General features: G+C 44.2%; 1 protein-coding gene and 1 pseudogene across 1 annotated transcript in view; both read right to left on the bottom strand.

The window, feature by feature from the left end:
* Window positions 1–25,642, bottom strand: part of LOC141121791 (uncharacterized) — a 428,955-nt gene that overhangs the window by 295,792 nt on the left and 107,521 nt on the right. Inside the window, exons 5-8 of the mRNA XM_073611510.1 lie at window positions 9,225–9,446; window positions 8,726–8,953; window positions 8,440–8,646; window positions 8,181–8,322 (exon numbers count right to left, since the gene is read on the bottom strand). Coding sequence (XP_073467611.1) covers window positions 8,181–8,322; window positions 8,440–8,646; window positions 8,726–8,953; window positions 9,225–9,446 — 799 coding nt within the window. The remainder of the gene's footprint in view (window positions 1–8,180; window positions 8,323–8,439; window positions 8,647–8,725; window positions 8,954–9,224; window positions 9,447–25,642) is intronic.
* Window positions 273–19,417, bottom strand: LOC141121806 (uncharacterized; annotated as a pseudogene).

Below are 25,642 nucleotides of genomic sequence, written 5' to 3' on the forward strand. Positions count from 1 at the left end.
CCCTGCGTTCTGACCTTGCTGCCTGTTTGACCTTGAAGCCTGCATCTGCCTTGTCCTGATCTGATCCAATCCCTATCCTGAGGCCTTCCCAGTCCTGTCCCTTCTGTTCCTGGCTACCTTGGATCCCTGCCCTGAACCCCATCCATCCATCCTCTCCTTGTCCTGTTCAGTTTCCCGTCCTTACCCTTTTGCTGACTTCCCTGTGTATGACCTTGGCTTGGCTTGTTTACGATTACGGTATCTCCATTTACCTATATATATTGTTGTTTGTAGTGGGTTGTTGTGTGGGTTTTTTGCACTATTTATATTCCTTTCACTTATCACTTGTTAATAAACACCATCTTTTCACTTACATGTGTTTCTGGTCTCCTCTGTGCAGTCCACACAGTCTGGTCTACTAGTCTCCTGACATGATGCTTGTCAGTACTTCCCCATCAGTGTCTTCCATCAGTGCTGCATATTAATGTCTCCTCATCAGTGAAGGAGAAAACTTATTTACAAAATTTTATAACAGAAACAAAGAAAAACTTTTTTTTTTTTCCACAATTTTCTGTCTTTTTTTATTTGTAGCACAAAAAATAAAACCCCCAGTGGTGATCAAATACCACCAAAAGAAAACTCTATTTGTAGGAAAAAAAGATAAAAATGTCATATGGGTTCAGTGTTACATGACCGCACAATTGTCATTCAAAGTGTGAGAGCGCTGAAAGATAAAAAATGGCCTGGACAGGAAGGGGGTGAAGTGTCCGGTATTGAAGGGGTTAAAGATGTGGGCACAAAAAAAGTAAAAATGTCTGTGGCAGTGAAAGGGTTAAAGGATAAGTTCACCTTCAAAAACATCTTACATGTTCCTGTAGCGGCTCAGCGATCCGAGTCCTCTGTGTGACAGCAGTGCGGGGAGAAGTTCCCTGTACCAGCTGTCACTTTATGAAAAGAGCGCGGCCGTGCCATTCATTCACAGAGTTCTGTCCTTTGCCAATGTCGGCTTGTAGTTTTCAATGAACTCCCACACTGCTGCTGAGCTCTCTGGTAGATGAGGGACAAGGAGAGTTTCATAAGGGACAATGAGATTATCATAAGGGACAAGGAGATTGGGACCCGAATTTAGTCCCTCGGACAAGTAGTTTTTTCAAAAAATGTCCACACGCCTGGAACTGTTTCTTACATGATGAAGATCAGCCATGGAGTATATCTGAGGTGTATATCAGGGTGTACTTCTTCCCCACATGAGAGCTGTGATGTCCAGCAACATTCATATAGAAGACATTTCCCGCACTCAAGACACTAATACACCTCGAGAGTTGTGTGGTATCCCTGATGTACAAGAAGACAGGACTTCAGTGAGGAACAATTCCCTCACTCAGGACAGGAAAGTGGCTTCTCCCCCGTGTGAGATCTCTGATGTCTGTTAAGATGGGACTTCACTGAAAAACATTTCTCACACTCAGGACAGGAATACGGCTTCTCCCCCGTGTGAGATCTCTGATGTATGTAAAGATAGAACTTCTGTGAAAAAAATTTCCCGCACTCGTGACAGAAATACGGCTTCTCCCCCGTGTGAGATCTCTGATGTTTGTTAAGACTGGACTTCTCTGAAAAACATTTCCCGCACTCAGGACAGGAATACGGCTTCTCCCCCGTGTGAGATCTCTGATGTGTGTAAAGACTGGACTTCTCTGAAAAACATTTCCCACACTCAGGACAGAAATATGGCTTCTCCCCTGTATGACATCTCTGATGTTTCTTAAGACTGGACTTCTCTGAAAAGCATTTCCCGCACTCAGGACAGGAATACGGCTTCTCTCCTGTGTGAGATCTTATATGCACATTAAGATCAGATTTAAACTGGAAACCCTTCCCGCACTCAGTACAGGAAAACCTCTTCTCTGTTGGAAGGACGGCACCGTCCCTCACAGTCTGAGGTTTCTCAGGATAAGAGGAATACGATGGTCCATCTACACTGTGTGGTGCCGGATGGACATTTGAGGTAGTCGGGTTTTCTCCTGGACTATACTGTGTGATGTCCTCATCTTCTACTTTATAGTCTGGAGACAAAGTGAGACAATCCTCTGAGGTTTTCCTCATCTCCCGTCCATCTACTAAAATAGAAATAAAAAGATTATTACTAGACATGAGCAGATTGGTTCCCCTAAACCAGGACTCCGCCCACATCAGGCAGCTTTGTCTCTGAGGATCTTACAATTCCCCCCTCAAGGTAACTAGTAAATGGGTCCTCTGTAGGGCGGCAACTAATGATTATTTTCATAATTTTGTTGGTGTATAATTTAGTTCATATTCTTGAATATCTATATACAGCGGTAAATAAAAATATCCAGATATATAGTTGGATATTTAATCCACTCTGAGAACAACAGACAGATAGATGAATTATTAGAGGGAGAATCTGCTACATATCAGAATCAGAGATCAACATTATTAAAATGTAAAAAAGATGTAAAACGCTGTTTTGCAGATGATCAGACAGGAGTGTAATATAATATGATGGATGACAGACTCCCTTGTCATAGACAGGTAGGTGGGTACAAGCTCCCTGCACCTGATGTCACTTATGCTGGCCAAACACAAAATTCATCCAATTTTCTAACCATTAGTGGGGTCAAATCGGCATTCATTTTCGACCACAGTGACAGGAAAATTCGAAGGAGCAGAACAGGAAACTTTTCTCCATTGAACAAATTTTCAAATAGTGTATGTGGTTTTTGCTCAGAAGTTACATCATTTTAACCACTAGCCGACTAGCTCACGCAGATATACTGCGGCAGGTTGGCTCTCCTGCGTGAATCAATGAACCTGTACGTGGGTTTGTGCAGGATGAATAGTGTGCGCCTGACACACGCTTCAGGTCCCGCAAACACGATTTTCCTTCAGTTAGAACACACTCAGGGAACACACTTAACCCCTTGATCTCCCCCTGGTGTTAACCCCTTCCCTGCCAGTGACAGTTATACAGTAATCAGTGGCTATTTTTAGCTCTGATCGCTGTATAAATGTCAATGGTCCCAAAAAAGTGTCCGATCTATCCGCTGCAATGTCGCGGTCCCACTAAAAATCACAGATCACCGCCATTACTAGTAAATAAAAAAATAAATAATGCCATAAATCTATCTCCTATTTTGTAGACGCTATAAATTTTCTGCAAAGCAATCAATATACGCTTATTGCAATTTTTTTTTAAAACAAAAATTTGTAGAATACATATCGGCCTAAACTCATGAATAATGTTTTTTTATATATTTTTGGGGGATATGTACTAAAGCAAAAAGTAAAAAAAATGTTTGTTTTTTTTCAAAATTGGCATTTTTTTGGTTTATAGAGCAAAAAAAAAAAACAGCAGAGGTGATCAAATACCACCAAAAGAAAGATCTATTTGTGGGAAAAAAGGACACAAATTTTGTTAGTGTACAACGTTGCATGACCGCGCAATTGTCAGTTAAAGCGACGCGGTGCCGTATCGCAAAAAATGGCCTGGTCATTAAGGGGGCAAATCCTTCTGGGGCTGAAGTGGTTAAAATGGAATGTTAAAAGCAAGTGGAATTTTCTAACTACACTCGTTCATTCATTGAATGTACAAATAATTTTCTTACAAATATTTGTGTGAATATTCTCGTCTAAAAATTGATCCGTGTATGGCCAGCATAGGACATTTAGTTGCAGCAGCATGATTTTTTTTTTTAATCATCTGTTATGATGGGGTTAAAAAAAAAATAATTTATAGTACAAAAACAGCAGATAATCACTACTATAAGGGATTCATTTATACTGTGAAATAGTGAAAGTAAGATATCTTATATCATATATATAATAATAAATATACCCAGAAGTAGGATATATGGGGATTTTACCTGGGAGTCACACATGAAGGTTAGAGGGGAAAAAACTTTTATATTAAAGTAGTACTGAAAGCTGAGACTTTTTTCATGGATATAATAATTTAAATATAATGCACAATACTAGTAAACTTTTAATTTATGTAATAGTAATGCCTTCTATTATTTCCAGTCTATCAGCCCCACCTTCTCTGGGGTCAGATGCTGATCTTCCCTGCAAAGAGACCTTAAAGTCATTGTAAATGTTGTATATTATCTTTTAAATAAACTTGTCATACTTACCTGCTCTGTGTAATAGTTTTGCACAGAGCAGCCCTGATTCTCCTCTTCTGGACCCCCCCCCCCCCCACCGGCACTTCTGGCTCCTCCTGCCTTCAGAGTTCCCCTATAAGAAGCCACAAAGTATAATGTAGAGTTTCTCTATATGAGGCAGCAAAGTATAGTATAGAGTTCCCCTATAGGAAGATACAAAGTATAATATAGAATCCCCCTATAGAAAGCCATAACGTATAGTATAGAGTTCCCCTATAGGAAGCAAGAATAGTATAGAGTACCCCTATAGGAAGCAGCAAAGTATAGTATAGAGTTCCCCTATAGGAAGGTAAAAAACTTCTGCCTTTTGGAATCACTTGCTTCCTTCTCTTGCCCAGGACTACATGTCCCATGATGCATTGCTGCTCACACATTCAAGTTCTCAGGCATTTACTGACATTTATGGATGGTGTACTGAGCTGTATTTTCTGATATGTAAAGAAATAATGCATTCTGTATGCAGGCCAATTAATCGACTGACCAACTAATTGATTATGAAAATGGTTGACAACTATTTTCATAATCAATTATAATTGATTATGACGATTAGTTGTTTCAGCCCTACATCTCTGAATCTCCTACCAGTTCATTTCTTTCTTCATGGACCTTAGTCAGAGAGTGGGAAAACAACAAGATCTGTCTTTTATAGGAGTGACAGTGATAAGGAGATTATAGGACGAGTGTCCCCACCCCCTCTATTACTCATTATCATCTTCCCAACACAAGAAGTCCTGCATTTCCTTATTTAGTTATAAATAACAGCAGGGCTGAGCCACACCAGAGGTCAGAGAGTGAGGATGGGGGGAGAACAACCAAGATGAAGACTGGACTGATCCTGAAGACCACCATCATTGGATTATTGACTCCTCCTTCAATATCACTTTCTGTTTAAGGTTCCAAAGTTATCACATTATATGAACATGTAAAAGTCTGTGCTCCAATCAAATCATCAAATATAAAATGTCTAGCTGGTAGGAAATGGGTGCAAAAAAAAGTAAGGCCTATGTAATGTACAACTTATTATATAGGATACAACAGTTAGGATTTTATGGCATCATAATGATGTAATGTACAACATAGAGTATATAGTGCAGGGGTCAGGACTCTGTAATGTACAATATAAATTATATAGTGTGGAGGTGAGCAGCTGAGAAGCTTTCTTCCTTTTGGTAATGGTTTTCATATCTTCCCCAATTATTCATTGTGTAGTCACTTTGCTGATACACTTTATTTTTCCACAGAAGCCCTATGGACCTTCACTCAGCTCTTATTACAACCACAGTTATTTATTGGGGACAACATCTCTATCGATGCTCACTTCTTGTTCTCTATTCACTACCGTGTTGCCGCAGTTATCGCCACCTTAGTTTCCAGGGATGATGTTCCTATAGTGCCTCCAGCTACCAATACTAACCATGTTGTTGAATACTGTAGCTTACTTATAGGTAAGAGTGTTGGATTTAAGACGTGGTTCTCCCTCTTCCTGTTATTTTAGTTACTCTACTATTTGGCATTTATATTTCATTACAGACATACCTATATCACATTTGCTCCTGATGAGTGGAAGTTAAATGAGACTACCTTGAAGAATTTTGAATCAATTTTTACAATATCATGTGTGCAATCAATCATGTCCTATATGCAAGTGTGGGCTACATTTATTACATTCTTATTATATATACCATGTACTATGTAGGAACAGGTATATGTGTGCATATATATATATATATATATATATATATATATATATATATGTATTTATTTTATGTTTTTTATTATATGTAGTTTCTGGTCCCACATGCATTCATGTGTACCATTAAATTACGGTATATACAGTATCTCACAAAAGTGAGTACACCCCTTACGTTTGTGTAAATATTTTATTATATCTTTTCATGTGACAACACTGAGGAAATGACACTTTGCTACAATGTAAAGTAGTGAGTGTACAGCTTGTATAACAGTGTAAATTTGCTGTTCCCTCAAAATAACTCAACACACAGCCATTAATGTCTAAACCGCTGGCAACAAAAGTGAGTACACCCCTAAGTGAAAATGTCCACATAGGGCCCAATTAGCCATTTTCCCTCCCCGATGTCATGTGGCTCGTTAGTATTACAAGGTCTCAGGTGTGAATGGGGAGCAGGTGTGTTACACTGGGTGTTCTCACTCTCACTCTCTCATACTGGTCACTGGAAGTTCAACATGGCACCTCATGGAAAAGAACTCTCTGAGGATCTGAAAAAAATAATTGTTGCTCTACATAAGAAAGGCCTAGGCTATAAGAAGATTGCCAAGACCCCGAAACTGACCTGCAGCATGGTTGTCAAGACCATACAGCGGTTTAACAGGACAGGTTCCACTCAGAACAGGCCTCGCCATGGTCAACCAAAGAGGTTGAGTTCACGTGCTCAGCGTCATATCCAGAGGTTGTCTTTGGGAAATAGATGTATGAGTGCTGCCAGCATTGCTGCAGAGGTTGAAGGGGTGGGGGGGTCAGCCTGTCAGTGCTCAGACCATACGCCGCACACTGCATCAAATTGGCTGTCGTCCCAGAAGGAAGCCTCTTCTAAAGAGGATGCACAAGAAAGCCCACAAACAGTTTGCTGAAGACAAGCAGACTAAGGACATGGATTACTGGAACCATGTCCTGTGGTCTGATGAGACCAAGATAAATTTATTTGGTTCAGATGGTGACAAGCGTGTGTGGAGGCAACCAGGTGAGGAGTACAAAGACAAGTGTGTCTTGTCTACAGTCAAGCATGGTGGTGGGAGTGTCATGGTCTGGGACTGCATGAGTGCTGCCGGCACTGGGGAGCTACTGTTCATTGAAGGAACCATGAATGCCAACATGTACTGTGACATACTGAAGCAGAGCATGATCCCCTCCCTTCAGAGACTGGGCCACAGGGCAGTATTCCAACATGATAATGACCCCAAACACACCTCCAAGATGACCACTGCCAGCAACAGGAAAGAAGAGATCTTCAGGTCAGTGTGAAGAAATACACTGAGCATAATTGTATAGGGCTGCTTTCACACTGATGTGCTGTGGTTTACCCACACCATGGGTGAAGTGCAGTGTACCTGCAGCTTTCCTGCAGGTTTGCTGGACTTATTCATAGACTTCTATTATATCTTGCTGTTTTACCACCCTGAACAAGTACAAGTGCTGCTCTTCTGAAAAGCGATCCGAGTGTGTGTTGATAGGTGGTGAGGAGGCGATATGTTGCCTTCTCAACACCTAATTTAAACCCGTGATTGTCATTCAGTGCACACATTTGCGACACGGTAGTCCTGCAAATAGGGGTTTAAATCAGGTGCGATGAGGGACTTCTCCCGTGTTTTTCAGGTAGATCTCCACTTCTCTAAGGTTGCCTACCCCTGACACAGAGTATATTGTGCAGGGGTCAGGAGTATGTAATGTACAACATAGAATATATAGTGCAGGGGTCAGGAGTATATAATGTACAATATAAATTATATAGTGTAAGGGTCAGGACTCATAATATTTGTATTCAGCAATCAGTGGACATCAAAATGTTTACATGAGACAAGTTGCAGAGGTCCCACACTGTTGCCTCCCATCACCTGAGACTGCACTCAGTGACTTGGGTCTGAGACTATACAGACATATCCCTCCACCCAGCACAGCCAGCAGACAACAGAGCAAGTAATCCTGGGGGAATTGTTCTGGCAGACATCTTGCCATACCCAGGTATGGGGCATAAGACCCAAAGCAAATACCCCAGGTGCCTAGGTCTAGCAATGCCTATGGTGAAAATGAACATTTTGCTGCCAGCTGCAACCCAGAATCTCCATAAAACCAGTCTAGATAGATTGTGTCTGCAGCACAGAGAAGGAAGATTATCCAAGAGAAATACAGGAATACAGGACGGGGAACACAGCTCAGGAAAGTGACCAGGGTATTACAGGCTGATATCACCCAGTCCCCACCCTACTCTGGACCAATCAGTGAGCAGTATGGGTGGAGGAATGTATTTAGTGTTAATGACCCACCTGTGCTGATCTCTGTAGGAGTGTCCTCCTCTATAAATGTCCCCGTTATTCCATCCTCCTCCATAGACTGCTGATCATCCCTCACATACCTCTCTTCTTCTTCTGCTTTAACCTCAAATTCTATATCGATTGGATCTCCACTCTACATAAAAAAAATGAGAGTGAATATCATCAGCTATAAGCTTTGATATTGTAACATCACATAAAAAATCCACACATTGTCTCTATAAGTGTGTTTTATAACCTCTGTCTCACCAACCTTGTAACAGTGAGGGATGGTGTGATCTTCCTGTGTGGAATCCCGGGAATACAGAGGATGGGGACATCTCTCTGGTGGGTTCCTGGTATTAGGTGTCTCCGTCATATCCTTGTGTCCTTCTGATAACGCCTCCATCACTCCATACTCCTCATACTCCTCTTTATACTCTTCTTTAACAACAATATTATAATCCCTGAGGTTTCCACTCTGAATATATAAAAAAACATTCATTGTAACAAACATGCTGTGTATAAATCATAACTATCAATAATTGTCAATCATCTACCTGATGATGGTGAGGGATGGTGTGACCTTTCTGTGTGGAATCCCGGGAATACAGAGGACGGGGACATCTCTCTGGTGGGTTTCTGTAGCTGGATGACTCCACCATGGTGTCCTGGTACAGATCTTTGTGTTCTTTTAGAAACTCTGACTCCTCCATCACCCCATCCTCATCATCCACCTCTTTTATCTCCTCTTTAACTTCAACTTTAGAATCTCTCAGGTTTCCACCCTAAATATATAATACAAATTATATCAATTCTAACAATGAAGATAATGTACACATCCTAAAGGTACTATCTAGGTTCCTGGTATTAGGTGGCTCCATCATATCCTTGTGTCCTTCTAAAAACTCCTACATCACTCCATACTCCTCTTTATATTCTTCTTTAACATCATTATTATCATCCCTGAGGTTTCTACTCTGAATATATAATAAAACATTTATTGTAACAAACATGCTGTGTATAAATCAGAACAACCAATAATTGTCAATCATCTACCTGATGATGGTGAGGGATGGTGTGATCTTCCTGTGTGGAATCCCGGGAATACAGAGGATGGGGACATCTCTCTGGTGGGTTTCTGTAGCTGGATGACTCCACCATGGTGTCCTGGTACAGATCTTTGTGTTCTTTTAGAAACTCCTGCATCGCCCCATCCTCATCATCCTCCTCTTTTATCTCTTCTTTAACTTCAACTTTAGAATCTCTCAGGTTTCCACGCTGAATATAGAATAAAAATGACATCAATGGTAACAATGCAGATAATGTACAGATCCTAATGATACTATCAGTGATTGTTCCTCATCTACCTGATGGTGAGGGATGGTATGATCTTCCTGTGTGGAATCCCGGGAATACAGAGGACGGGGACATCTCTCTGGTGGGTTCCCATTACTGGATCCATCTGTAGGAAACACACACACTGACTGAATACATTGTTTCTATGTGTTTATCAGATGATGGGGGATCTAGGTGGACCCTCCGTACTGCTCTCTCCTTTACAATAAAGTCTCCTCTTACCCGGTGATGTGAGGGGCGGCTGATTGTCCATCATGACGTCCTTGTAGAGATCCTTGTGTCCTTCTAAATACTCCCACTCCTCCATGGAGAAATAGACAGTGACATCCTGACACCTTATAGGAACCTGACACACACAATGATACAGTCACCATCCAGACACATCCCTTGTCTGTTACTGGATAATGTCCCAGAATTTCCAGCACCGCTCACCTCTCCTCCATGATCTCTCTGGTGACTTCTAGAATCTTCTTTGTATTTCTCTATTCTATCAGGGAGGGAGGTGGAGGCAATGTGATGGTCATATGATCTCCAGATTTCACAGGAGTAAAACTCTAGATCTGAACACAAATAGTAAAATTTTAATGATATTCCCAGAATCCTCCTCACCTCTCCATTCAGGTTTCCATTTTATTAAAGCCCCACATCAGACTGAGGTATAATTTACCCACACAGGACCCCCACACTAAGCAGGTTAAAAGCTTGAAGCAGGCATTCTGACATCATTACATACAATGCAGGACCAACAGTCCCACTTTGCTAGTGAGGATGCCAAGGGTCCGCCCACATCCTAATAGCATCAGTAAAAAAAGGCCATAGGGGGGACATTGGGAGGAGGAGCTGTGAGGTCATTGTGAAGTCATAGGACATATAGACTCTGGATGGAGAGATTTGAGGGGCCCTCTATATGAGGCTTCCATGCAAACTAAATCATTGTTTCTGGGTGTGTCCTACTCCTGAAGAGTGAACTTTGACCTTTACCATACAGAAATCTGTCAGGAATCTGTAAAAGTAAGCTCTCGGGTGAGCGGGTGATGTGCGGGGTACAGAATATGGAGTGAATGGTGCAGGACATGGGGTACAGAACAAGTGGTGCAGGGTGCAGAAGATGAGGTGTGGGGTGCAGAACGCAGGACATGGAGTGAAGGGTGCAGATCAGCGCAGGACACGGGGTGCAAACACAGGACATGGGGTGCAGAATGCAGGACAGTAATCCAATCCCCCCTCCCCCTGTGTCCTCCTGCATGTCCTGTACATCTCCCCCAGCAGTGTGTGAGAGCAGAGTGGATGGAGAGGACATCTTGTGTACATAAAGCAGCATGTCCCTCCCTGGCTGGTTTTTTAGCTGGTTGCTTTGCAGGCTTGTCCTGGTTACTCCTGTAAGGACCCTGTAGTCCTGTTTCTCAGCACCTTGTGGGGATCTTTGTGGCAGTGCCGAAGTGGCACCATGTTGGAGATTCGGTCCTCTCCTTCCTCTCTGTTCTGCCGGAGGGCTCTGCAGGGATACAGGCAGCTGTGGGTGGTAATAGTAATGTGGCCGTGGAAAGGAGAAAGATGGGCAGTGAGATAAGTCCTCTCATGCCACTGTCCTGCCCAGTCCACCCCTCACTTCACAGGTCGGGTGCCATCATCTCTGTGTCACTCGATCAGCGGCTGCAGCAATTAGCTTCATCACTAATCTGTGTATTCTGAGAGCGGAGGAGCGCCTCCCATTGTCAGAATACAATAGTGCAGTGGGGAAGATTCCCTCATCCCCCTCCAATGTGTGGATGGGGCAATTGGTTCGGATTTTTTGTCTCATCCCGCTGGCTGAACGATAAAACTGAACCATGTATGGCCAGCTTTGGAAGCAAAATATATGCATCATTAGTGATGGGCTCAGGCATGTTCGAAACCCCACATTCCCGATCCCGCCAGGAAGCCGACACTGGCGGGATCGGGAACGTGGGGTTTCGAACACGCCTATGGTTGCCACCTCATCCCTTTAAACCCGAACACATATTTTTTTTTTTTTAACAGAAGGAATGTTTATTGAAGTATTTAGACATTATACATGAGATCAGTAGTTATCACATTAGCAAATATCCACATGATAAAACCAACAATGACTTTCTTGTTTCTCTGAGTTCATTAATCATAATCAAATTTCCTCTCTTACAGCACATCTACCACAATCTCCCCCCAAACCCTCCCCCAATCCCCGTTAGGACAATGCCCACATTATTTTAATAGGTATATCAACACCTGTACAGGATGTACCTGCCTGATTTAGTTCTCATACCAATATAAATGAGAGGAGGGAAGGGGACGGAGAGAAGGGGGTGCAGACATGTACACGAAGAAGAGTGAAGGAGGAAAATAAGGAGAAAATGCGAAAAGAACGTGGAGGAGGGGGGGAGAGAACGCAATCTATACACCAGATTGAACCTTTCCTAGACCCCAGGAGAGATTCATGCCATGTTCCGCCACCATCCATATATTCCAGTGTCCTTTATCTTCTAAGTCCAGACCCCATGTATCCTAATCTATCCATCTATACTGTGATATGCCTGGCTTGCACCCAGGGCGCCCATATTTTTTCAAATTTTTGAGGGCAGTTCCTACCCATATACGTGAGTTTATACATGGGCAAGACCGTGTTTATAAGCGCCCTCCATGTCGACAATTGAGGGGGATCTGACACCTTCCACTTCAAGAGTATCGCTTTCCTGGCATAGTGGGCCGCATAAAAGACAAATAATGAATTATGTTTGGTCGTTTTAAGGTTATCAGTGATACCCAGTAAAAATATCAAGGGGTCTCCCTCCAGATTAAGTCCTGCCACACTGTTCACATCAGCAATCACTGCCCGCCAGAATATTCGAATGAGGGAGCACTCCCACACCATATGTATAAAGGTACCCACCGACTGTCTACATTTGGGGCACATCTCTGTCACCGCCGGATATATTTTGGAAAGCCTAGCAGGAGTATAATATACTCTATGTAAAAATTTTAATTGGACAAAACGATCTCTGGCTGATATCATAAGCGGAATGCAGACCCTCCGACCAGTCCTCCTCCGTTAAGGCAGGTATATCTTTTTTCCAGGCCTCAAAGAGCTTAACTGTGTTAGCATCTTCCCTGCACGTGAGCCTCAGATATATAGAGGAAAGTGTGCGATCAATCTCTTCCGCCGTTAGGAGGGACTCGACCGAATTGACAGCAATAACAATCCCAGCCGGGAACTGAGCCTTTACAGCGTGTCAAAGCTGGATATATCTAAAGTACATCCACGGCGGTAGACGAAACTGTCTCCTGAGCTCCGCTAGAGATAGAAGCCTTCCCCCAGATATAATGTGTTTTAATTTAGTTATCTGAAACCTAGCCCAGACTTGAGGGTCTGGAACAGATCCAAGATGTTGCAGATTAGGATTTCCCCAAAGCGGCGTGTGAGGGGACACAGCGCCCCTCTCTACTAAACAGTTGGTAACTTGTTTCCAGGCTAATAGTGTTGTTTTCATGGGAGCAGTCACTTGTGGGCCATACTTGGGACCGCGTGATACTAGGTTGCTGAGTTCTGAATAAGATCCCAAGATGGCCGCCTCTAAATTCACCGCCGGGTTTGACTTGTCCTGAGTGAACCACCATCTTACAGTAACCAATTGTGCAGCCCAGTAATATTTTTTAAAATGCGGCAAGGACAATCCCCCCTCAGTAAGGGAGAGTTGAAGTTTTGATTTGGCCACCCGGGGAACCAAACCCGCCCAAATAAATGTAGAAATTATGCGATCTAATTTAGCAAAAAAGGCATTGGGAATAGGAATCGGGGCTTGTCGGAACACATACAGAAATTTAGGGAGAAAGGTCATTTTGATAAGGTTGACTCTACCAACCGGAGTAAGGGGAAGATTCTTCCACACCCCGCATTTAAGTGAGAGCTGTTGGAGAACAGGGTATAAATTATCTTCTAGATATTTTTTGAGATCACGTTGAACATAAATGCCTAGATATTTATATATATAGATATATATACTATTTGTTTTTCCGTCGTCAACGGGAAGAGGAGCGATTTATCCCAATTTACCCTTATCCCAGAAAAGTATCCAAATCTATCTATAATGGCTAAAGCTGCGGGTAATGAGCGGTGGATATCTTGCAAGTATAGCAGCATATCATCCGCATATAGAGATACCTTCTCGACCAGGGGGGGAAAAGAAATGCCCTGAACCTCATCAGCGGACCACAGAAGCTCTGCCAATGGCTCAACTGCCAGCGCGAAAAGAGCCAGAGACAGAGGGCAGCCCTGCCTCGTTCCTCGGTGAAGTGGGAAGGCTGGTGAGAGTATACCCCCTGTACGGACTCTAGCCGAGGGGCCCGAATATAGCATCCTCAGCCAGGCTATAAATCTGGGCCCAAATCCAAATTTTTGAAGAACAAGCCATAGATATTCCCACTCCACCGAGTCAAAGGCCTTCTCCGCGTCTAACGAGGCAACTGCCGCAGTATCCTCCCCGACCGGGACCCCCGCCAACACAGTGTATAACCTTCTCAGATTAATATCTGTGCCTTTCCCTGGCATGAAACCACTTTGGTCCCTGTGAACCAGGGCTAGGATAACTCTATTGAGACGATTGGCCAGCACCTTCGCGAGGATCTTCGCGTCCACATTAAGCAGTGAGATGGGTCTATATGAGGAACACAGCTCTGGGTCTTTTCCAGGCTTGTGGATGACCACTATAACTGCTGCTAACATCGAGGGGGGGGGGAGAAGAGGATTCAAATGAGGCCTCCAGCACCTCCAACAGTCTGCAGGCCAATGTATCCATATGGGCCTTATAGAACTCCGCCGGCAGACCATCGTCACCTGGCTTTTTCCCGGCCTGCATAGAGCCAATAGCCTGTTGTAGTTCCTTGAGAGTGAGCGGAGCGTCCAGGCTCCCGCGTGTCTCCTCCGTCAGCACAGGAAGTTCAACTCCCTCCAAATAAGTTTGGAGTTCGTCTGTAGAATATCTGACCCTGGAGGAATATAGGTCTCTATAGAAGGAGGCAAAGCAGGCAATAATGCCTGCGGGATCAGAGATTATTTGCCGTTGAGAGTTTTTAATGTTAGCAATACCTGGCATGGCCGAGTGCTCTTTAGACAACCACGCCAGAAGTCGGCCTGTCCGCTCACCCTGTTCAAACACTCTCTGTGACTGGTGTAGTAACAATTTCCTGGCTGACATGGCCCTTAATAGCATTACTTCTCGGAGGGCACACTGTAAGTCCCTCCGTGCCACCTCATCTTTGGTATTCACATAGGTTTGCTCGAGTTCGACCGCCCTCCTTTCTGCGACCACCAAGTCCTCTCCTGCCTGTCGCCTAACCTGCCCTATCTTCCGCAATAATAACTGCGCACCTGCACTTTGAAAGCATTCCCAGCCAGATGGTGGGTCAGTGGCAGGGGGGTTCACATTCCAGAGGTCAGCAATGTGTTCCTCCGCCTCCGGGGCTACCCTCTCATCAGAGATCCAGAAGCGGGACAGGCGCCACAGACAGTCAGCGGGGGCCTGGTAAACGTTTAAGCGGAGCAGGATAGGGGTGTGATCAGATATCCCCCTTGGTAAAATGGATATCTCTTGGACTTTTGGCAAAACCGAACTACTGACAAACACTAAATCTATTCTGGACATAGCTGCGTAGGTGGCGGACTGGCAGGTATACCTTCTCAGGAGGGGGTGCTTCCACCGCCAAACAACAGTGAGTCCGAATGTGGCAGCCCATCGAGACAGCGGGGAATCACTAGCCCCTCCTGGCGTCAACTTATCTAATGCAGGGCATGGAGGCATATTGAAATCCCCTGCTATCACCACATTATTCACTGACATGTTAGGTAACCTTTGGGTAATTGTATTCAATATTGTTAAAGATGCCGGAGGGGGGATATACAATCCCACCACCGCCATAGGTGTATTTGCAATGACAGCATTCATAATTTACAAATTTTCCCCCGGGATCCAGATGCAGATCAATTAAGTTAAATGACAGGGATTTGTGGATAAGCACACTCACCCCTCTGGCATAAGAGGAGTAGGTGGCATGATAATAGTGCCCCACCCATGGATTTTTAAGCCCAAGAATTCTACTCCCTGTTAGGTGGGTTTCCTGAAAAATGCATATGTCAGGGCGGTGTGTTTTCAGAAAGTTGAACACCAGAGAGCGCTTTATCGGGGAATTAAGTCCCCGGACGTTCCACGATACAATTGTTAAAGGGGCCATATTTGGAAGTAGAAATTAGTACGCCATGGCACCACCAGCCAACATAGTAGTGCATCTGGATCCCAGGAAACAATCCACATTCCCTCCCACCACAACTCCCCCACATGGTAAACAGAGGTAACACAGTCATCGTCCATAGTGGCACAATTACCTCGTACACATTCCTTCATCAGAACCAATAACATTTTTAACCCATTCCAACTCCCCCCCTCCCCCCTCCCCACACACCCTCCCAAACCGGGCTGTGCTAGTATCCCAAACCAAACCATAGTCAACGACTATCTGGGGTCATGAACAAAAAACAGTCGCTCCGTTGTATCCGTTATAGATATTTAAATCCCAAACCAAACAGGCATGACATTGAACAATGGTGGGCGTGTAGATATAACACGTCTGGAGGAGGTGCCTCCAGCAATGGGGATATATGAAAGAAAAAGAAAAAATAGGGGGACTCCGCAGTATTGTTTCGTGTACAGCACAGTAACGTTAGGGCATTGAAGTGTAACATGTCTCAGTCTAACGAGGAGCAAGATTAAAGTTTTAATAGTATGATCATTATATACTCCAGTCCTTCTTCTAAAGACATCAGTACCCATAAAGGCGATCTTCTGTCCCCGTGCGGCAAGTTAAAAGGATCCTGCACATCTTTGTAAGATGGCAATGCACACAGGTGTACAGATTAGCCCCTCCATTTCGTTCCAGGGAACGTTAAGCCTTCAGATGTTGGTATCAGACAAAATGGAGGGGGAGTATCATCAAAAGGCTAGTGAAGGGCAAAAACTGAAATAGTAAGACATCCGCATACAATTAGTGCATGGGTGACACAGGACAGGACTGAAAGCAGAAAGGGAAGCAGGATATTACTCACGGAGTTTAAACATCAAGCATCTGCAGACACAGGGAACTTGCATATCATCAAGGCGGGAGAGTATTCAGCCATTGTGATGCTTCTCCTGGCGAGGTAAAAAATCTCGTGGCCTCACCATCCTGCACCCTGAGGCGCGCTGGGAACAGCATGCTATATTTAATAGCCTTTGCCCGGAGAGCCCGCTTCACCTCATCGAATGACCTCCTAAGCTTTTGTGTATCCACCGAGAAGTCCGGGAAGAACATTAGGCGGGTTGATTCATGCCGGATTTCTTGCATCTTCCTGGCTTCTCTGAGGATTAGGTCACGATCACGAAAATTTAGCAGCCGGAATATGAATGTGCGCGGCGGGGATCCCGGTGGCCCTCGTTGAGGGGGCATCCTGTGCGCTCTCTCCACCGCGAAGAAGGACGAGAAGGCCGCCTGCGGGAAAAGCGTGCGGAGGAGTCTCTCCATGTAGAGAACCGGGTCCTGGCCTTCCGAACCTTCTGGCAGTCCTACGATGCGGTGGTTGTTCCGGCGGTTTCGGTTCTCCGCGTCTTCGGATCTAACTTCCAGGGTTCTGACTCTTACCTGCAATGTATGCAGGGAGGCTGTATGATCTCGGACCGTGTCCTCTGTGTCACCGAGCCGACTCTCCGTCTCTGCAACTCTCTGGCGTATTTTGTCGAAATCCTGTCGGATCCGACCGACCTCCAGCTGGACCGTGTCTACCTTAGTAGTTAGGTCCGACAGAGATGACTGACATCCAGTGATCGCCCGCATGAGGGCATCGAAGTTGCTCTGCTCCAAGAGCGCTGGGGGAGCGGTCTCCGTCTGGGAAGCCACGCTGTGTCTGTCTGCCACGTGCGCCGCCGTCTCTCCCTGAGACTTAGAGGATCTGGGAGCGTTCACCCTCTGCTGTGCCTTAGATTTGTCCCCCGTTCGTCTCATTCCCCAACAGAAGCAGTCAAGGGGTATATTAGCAGACCTCAGGGGTCCCAAAGCATGTAAAGCAGGATAAAATTCCCCCGCTGGAAACAGAGCTCCTCAACAGTGCGTCCTTCACCGCCGCCATCTTGGCCACGCCCCCACTAACCTGAACACATATTAATTAAACAGGTTCTGTGGTTGATTAAGGTGGTAATTAAACTCACTTGGTGCCTTATCTGCATTTAATTAGCCTCAGAACCTGTGTAATTCATATGTGTTCGGGTTTAAAGGGATGAGGTGGCAACTCTAAACACGCCCAAGACCATCACTATTCATTATCAGCTGATCCTCCCTGAAGGGGTTAATCTAGGTTCCCACACTATATATGTGTGTATCATCATCTGCTGGAGATAAAAGACATCACAGTGACTATGGAGGAAGAGGACGGACATGACGGGGAGTTACTGGGTGTAAATAGAAAATAAGATCTTATTACCTCCTTACATAGTACATAGTAGGTGAGGTTGAAAAAAGACACAAGTCCATCAAGTCCAACCTATGTGTGTGATTATGTGTCAGTATTACATTACATATCCCTGTATATTGCGGTCATTCAGGTGATTATCTAATAGTTTCTTGAAGCTATCAATGCTCCCCGCTGAGACCACCGCCTGTGGAAGGGAATTCCACATCCTTGCCGCTCTTACAGTAAAGAACCCTCTACGTAGTTTAAGGTTAAACCTCTTTTCTTCTAATTGTAATGAGTGGCCACGAGTCTTATTAAACTCTCTTCTGCGAAAGAGTTTTCTCCCTATTGTGGGGTCACCAGTACAGTATTTGTAAATTGAAATCATATCCCCTCTCAAGCGTCTCTTCTCCAGAGAGAATAAGTTCAGCGCTCGCAACCTTTCCTCATAACTAAGATCCTCCAGACCCTTTATTAGCTTTGTTGCCCTTCTTTGTACTCGCTCATTTTCCAGTACGTACCTCCTCTGCTGCCACTTCCAGCAACGTCTTCTCTCTACTTCCTCCCGCCTCACCTCTTACTCGGAACTTCCTGTCTGTACCTGACATCACTTCCAGTCTGTATCTGACATCACTTCCTGTCTGTACCATGACATCACTTCCAGTCTGTATCTGACATCACTTCCTGTCTTCCGAGCTCCACCGTTGACAGGAGGCATGTGGCCTCCATTACGCTTCTTTTTTTTTTTTTTGCTGAACTTTACTGTAAATCTCTGCAGCTGGAGCTCCACTACAGGAAGTGGAGGTCACATGATCTTTGTGTAGAGTGGAGCTCCAGTGACTGCCGTCTGCAGCACATTCTTATCCATTCTGTTGGGATTTGCAGAAATATATTTTTGGGAGGTTTTGTACTTTGTGATAAAGTGCTCTCCTTAAAGCTTAGTTCCAGCCGCAATTTTTTCTTTTTTTTTTTTAAAGTCAGCAGCTACAAGTACTGTAGCTGCTGACTTTTAATAAGGACACTTACCTGTCCAGAAGTAAATGTATTCTTTTTAAAAAGGTAAGTAATGCCGTGTACACACGAGCGAACTTTTTGACCGAACTTCGACTGTGTGTGGGCTTCAGCAGACCTTTTCGGTCGAAAATCAGACGGACTTTAGATTTGGAACATGTTTCAAATCTTTTCGACGGACTCAAGTCCGGTTGAAAAATCCGCTCGTCTGTATGCTAGTCTGACAGACGAAAAACCGACACTAGGGCAGCTATTGGCTACTGGCTATGAACTTCCTTATTTTAGTCCGGTCGTACGTCATCACGGTCGAATCCGTCTGACTTTGGTGTGATTGTGTGTAGACAAGTCCGATTCGACGGAAGTCCGTTGAAAAGTCCGACGGGATTCAGTCCATCGAAAGTCCAGTCGTGTGTACACAGCATAAGGGAAAAAAAACAGATATTTAAAAATGAGGGGTGATCTTTAGTTTAAGACCACCTTGTAAAAGTTGGTGGAACTCCGCTTTTGGGTAACTTTGTAAACTGGATTTGTTTGTAAAAGCGATTGTTTAGCCACTTACGGACTGCCCGTCGTCGTTATACGTCGGTCTTTGAAGTGGAGTATCATTGTTATGGCAGCAGCTAGTTGCCATACCCCCGGTATCCTCTTCTTCTGCGGGTGGTCCACTTTAAGATAAAAATGGTCTCAGCGGTGGATTCACCACAAAATCACTTTTATCGGTGGCAGGAGAGGGGCGCCCCCCTCCCACCACGCTCCGGTGCCCTCCGCCACTTACCGGAGTCGTCAGCGGAGGCGATAGGCATCCTGTCCCCTGTGTGGTATGGAGACGAGTGAGGGGAAGATGGCCCCCAACCGTCTCCATACCATTGCAGGGCGGAAGTGACGTCAAAACGTCACTTACACCCATAGCTATTAAAGGGACATATTTTTTTTATTGCATTTAAGTGTAAATATGAGATCTGAGGTCTTTTTGACTCCAGATCTCATATTTAGGAGGTCCTGTCATGTTTTTTCTATTACAAGGGATGTTTACATTCCTTGTAATAGGAATAAAAGTGACATAATTTTTTTTAAAAGAACAGTGTAAAAAGAAAAAGTAAAATAAACAAGAAAAAAAAATTTTTTTAAACGCGCCCCGTCCCGCCAAGCTCATGTGCAGAAGTGAACGCATATGTGAGTTGCGCCCCACATATGAAAACGGTGTTCAAACTACACATGTGAGGTATCACCATGATCGTTAGAGTGAGAGCAAAAATTCTAGTCGTAGACCTCCTCTGTAACTCAAAACATGCAACCTGTAGAATTTTTTAAATGTCGCCTATGGAGATTTTTAAGGGTAAAAGTTTTTTGCTATTCCACGAACGGGCGCAATTTTGAAACATGACATGTTGGGTATCAATTTACTCAGCGTAACATCTTTCACAATATAAAACAGGAATTGGGCTAACTTTACTGTTGTCTTATTTAAAAAGTGTATTTTTTGTAAAAAAAGTGTGGTTGTAAGACCGCTGCGTAAATACAGTATGACAGAAAGTATTTCAACAACTGTCATTTTATTCTCTATGATGTTAGAAAAAAATAATTTTACCTTGTAAACAACAAGTGTGAAAAATAGGCCCGGTTCTTAAGTGGTTAACGTTTACCAATATACATTTTTGGTGATGATGGAAGTTCATGTTTATGTTGTTTAAGATAACGGGGGGTGATTATACTCAAGTGGTACGTGCGACTTCCAGAAATCGTGCCGGACTGTCTTTATAAGGGCATGGCAGCCCACTTTTATTAAAGGAATGGAAAAGAAAGTGCAAACAACAGTAATTTCCTTCACAGGGGGTTCCACCATCACTGTATACACACAATTCAGCCTCCTAGCTTGCTCACTGCTACTTAGTCAAACTCTCTCCTGGAGCTTATTTGGTCAGCTTTGTGCTGCTCGGTCATGGGCCACATCTGCCTCCTGCAGACATACACATTCAGACTGCCACCTGCAGCCTTAGACTCCTAGAGACCTCCTGTCTCTCTCTCATGGAGCCGTCTCCTCCTGGGATCCTCCCGACTCCTAGACCAGGCCTCCTGTCTGTAGGGTGGAGCTGTCTCCAAGTGTGTGCCCTGAGCTCTCTTCCTGTGAGGATTATGAAGCCAGCCCACTGGTGTGCAATTAGCAAGCTTAACAAAATCAGGCATATATTGCTAATCCACATAGGGTTGCCACCTTTTCTTCAAGCGGCGCACGACATGGCACCCCAACCGCGGCACAATTTTGCCACGATTGTCACCCGACAAATCGCGGCAAAATCATGTAAACAGAATCGCGGGATGCCTGTCACCCAAAAAGAAGTTTGCGATTGGGGTGCCATTATCCCCATCTCCTCCTATTACAAATCCTCCTCCCTCCAATACCCCATGGCAGCCGACAGGGGGTACCCCAGCACATAGGGGGCCCTGGACAGCAGGGGGATCAGAGCGGCGGGTGGGGGGGGGCAAATACAGAGAAGGGGGAGCAATTACAGAGGAGGGGGCAATTACAGAGGAGGGGGAGCAATTACAGAGGGGGGAAATTACAGAGGAGGGGGCAATTACAGAGGAGGGGGAGCAATTACAGAGGAGGGGGGCAATTACAGAGGAGGGGGAGCAATTACAGAGGAGGGGGGCAATTACAGAGGAGGGGGAGCAATTACAGAGGAGGGGGCAATTACAGAGGAGGGGAACAAATACCATATTCCGCTCCCTAATATGGAGGAAACAGGTACCTAGTATCAAGCTGGAAACACTACAGGAAGCAAATTACTTGGGTGGACTGGCAGTTCCAAACCCATATTATTATTATATAGAGGCTCAATTGCAGCATTTGATGGGGTGGCTTAACCCCGAGTCCTCTGACCCTATAAGAAATATTGTACGCACACAGCTTTCCGGTGATGGCCTTGTGGAGTGCATAGAAGCAGGAGAACTTGGAACATTGTTCGATTTTCCCACATTGGTACTCATGGATAGAATATGGAATAAAGCCAAGTAGCACTTCCAGTATGTAGGGTACACTAACTGGTCCCGTATATGGAACAAAAGAAATTAGAACTTGGTAAATTCCAGGGTTTTTCATCCTGGTCTAGGTGTGGTGTTGTATATGTTCCACAGTTATACCATGGCGGCCTTCTGCTGGACTTTCAGTCACTAAGAATGGATTGCGGTTTACCAAATACTTTATTTTTCCAGTACTTGCAACTCAGACATGCCATTTCGGCACAATCTACACTGTCTACCTGGCAATTAACTAGGCCCACAGTGATTATACAACTAGTAACATCATCGTCTCGGAAGGGACAGATATCTTCCCTGTATGGTTCTCTCCGCTGTCTGGTATCTAAGGCTATGACATTAAATTGTAGGGCTGACTGGGGGGAGGATATATAGGCCACATATCGGATGATCGCCATACTTGAAAATGTAATCAGGGTGTCACTCTCAGCTTTGCAAAAACATACTCAATTGTTCATTATACACCGAACTTACCGTACTCCTTATAAATTGCACAAATGGCACAGAAGAGATGATCCATTTTGTCCTCGTTGTCGTTGGTGGACAATGGTACACTTATACACATGCTTTGGAAATGTCCAAAATTGCAAAGCTACTGGTCTGCAGTGATCAGCTCTATTAATAGAATATGGAATCTTACATTTGAAGCTGACCCTAAGCTTTGCCTACTTGGGTGGTTAGACAAGGAACTATATATGCCTCACACCTTCACAGCCATTTTCAGAGTTCTATTTATTGCCAGAAAACTCATTGCCAGAAAATGGCTCTCAGTATTACCTCCTACACATGCAGAATGGGTTACTGCCATAAATTACACTCTTCTGAGGGAACGGCTGACATAAAAACAGAGGTAGTCCAATGAAGTCTGAAAATATCTGGGATGCCTGGCTGGAAGTTCCTGGTTTAGCCCCCTTACAATTAGTTCAAACTAGAATCCTCGTGGTAGGACCTCATCATCCGCTTAACCGCAGGGGTCAGTAGCTAGACAGGCAGGGTATGTGGCCGGTTGGACTGATGCACTAGGGCTCCATATGCAACTTAATCTGAAGCAATGTACTTGATGTGGTGATATCTTGCTCTGCAGTGGTTGAATATATTGAATATATTGTTAGGTTTTAAGCGATAGTTAATATATAAATACTGTGAACCGCTGACCCGCTGTTTAGGGTTGTGTGGCACCCCTGCCCCACTTGGTGGTCCACTTGAGGACTGGGAGCGGTGTTGGGGGATAAGATACAATGAAGACACGCTCAATATATAGTAACTTGTCAGCATTGTTGTGGAAATTTTATGAAGATGTATTTTATTATGTATTGTCAGTGTCTCCCAGTGTTAGTTCTCCCGCAACCTGCTCTAAAGATCTGACTGGGGTAGACTGACGCTGGTTGTGATCCATTTGGTAGTGGAAAACTTCCTGAGGTTGGAGAGAAGTATTTGCAGAGTGGAGATAAGTCCGCTGGCGAAAGGGCCCCTTTGCGATGCACAGAACGATTGTCTGGGGGGATGTGTTTGCTTTGCAAAGACATTATCGGTTTAGTGGATGTGCTCTTGTGTCACCCCTGTATGCCTGATCAACATATTTGGGGTGCCATGGTGTACACTTGCAGATAATCTCCCATCAGCAGGAACTGTACCCATCCTGTTGGAAGGATTTCCAGTGTTGACATTCATATCCTGTGTTGACATTCATATCCTGTGAGGTCATTTCCCATGGAGGAAGCGATTGGCTGTTGGGGCCAGGACTTCCTGTTTGTGATTTCTTTTGTTGTCTTTGAATAAAAGAGTGCGATGGTCAGTGGAGGGAAGATGAAGGAACAATGGAGCTGAGATGGTGATTATGTCTGTTTACTGGGGAAAAGGGGAGACATGGGTTATTTAATGATGCATTATACCAAAAGGCTGAAATGGCGCTTAATAGTGCAAGAGTATAGTGGAATATCCACGACAGCATCAATAGAAGAAAAGGGTTGGGACTTTAAATGAAGCACAGCTAGAAAAATATAACATGGTAATGAAGTCCAAAAAATACATAGATTAAAAGAATAACATGATAAGATAAAGACACCTTGACAATTTATTGTACATAATAATATCATAATTTACAACCAATCTAAAGATAATCAATACATAGGTAAACAATACTATAATTGTAGGGGTTCACAATCAGCATGATTAATTAATAATCGTAATAAAAAAAGTCTATTTCATAGAATTAATAATGTGGAATCTCAGAATCGCATGATTATATGGTGTAGCATAAGGCAAAGCTCTACGCGTTTCGTGGAGTTTATCCACTCATCAGGAGCAGTTACAAATACAAAGATCTATAATAGAAAAGGGAAATAGCAAAATGAACAAATGCTGGACATGAGGAAAGCAAGAACGAAGGTAAGATGAAATACTTACCAAAACGGGTTTACGTAAACGGGTGACCCCACCCCCTCTGACAACACGGGGAAAGCCATAGGGAAGTCCCCGTGCGTCAGAGGGGGCGGGGTCACTGGATGGCCCCGCCCTCCATTATATAAGAGCTGCCACCTGAACAGAAGCGTCACACAGAAGACTGGAGGAAGAAGCGGAGGAAGATAGAGGAAGAATCAGGGGAAGAACAAGAAGGAGGAAGAAGATGAACACCGAAGGAAGACCAGAAGAAGCGGGCAAAGAAGAAGACATTAATAGAGGAGTTGTCAAAAACAGTCTGTTGTCTTTTTTTAACATTTTTGACACTTTTTTGTGAAATGGTAGGGGTACACTTGTACCCCATTACCAATTCACACAGGGGGGTGGGATCTGGGGGTCCCCTTGTTAAAGGAGGCTTCCAGATTCTGATAAGCCTCCCGCCCGCAGACCCCCACAACCACCGGGCAAGGGTTGTGGGGATGAGGCCCTTCTCCCATCCTCTCTCGTCCCCCCTCTTTTCCTGCCAGGTTGGGTGCTCGGATAAGGGTCTGACATGGATTTTTGGGGATCCCATGTCATTTTTTTTTAATTTTGGCGTGGGGTACCCCTTAAATTCATACCAGACCTGAAGGATCTGGTATGGATTTTGAGGGGGACCTCCATGCCATTTTTTTTTAAACAATACCATGCATATAAGCCTTTAAAATTAGCACTTTTGATTTTTCATGTTTGTGTCCCATAGACTTGAACCGAAGGACAGGGTTTGGGACTTTAAATGAGGAATGCATGAAAGGACCCAGGGATAAGACAATGTAGTACAGAAGTGTTTATTAGTATAAAACACCCAGCAGAGCTTGCATTTGAACATACATACATATTAGTAAGCATACATCATAGTAGACATATATAACAAAGCATGATGCAGGAAACCATAAAACACAGTAGAGCGGCTACTCAATCGCATTGCTATACAATCCTTTCACAAGTGAAAACATTAAAACCAAGGTGGGTCCTAGAATAAAATCATGTTGCATCTGTGTGTGCCCAACGCGTTTCATGGCGTACCAGCCAATCTTCAGGGGCGGATGCATGATTGAGTAAAATCTGCAAAAGGACATAAATATATCATGTAATTGTGGTCTTATCACCCAATAACTAAAGGAATAAAAAAGGAAAAAAAAAAATA

The sequence above is a fragment of the Aquarana catesbeiana genome, unplaced genomic scaffold (genome assembly GCF_042186555.1).
Source record: "Aquarana catesbeiana isolate 2022-GZ unplaced genomic scaffold, ASM4218655v1 unanchor232, whole genome shotgun sequence".
NCBI lineage: Eukaryota > Metazoa > Chordata > Amphibia > Anura > Ranidae > Aquarana > Aquarana catesbeiana.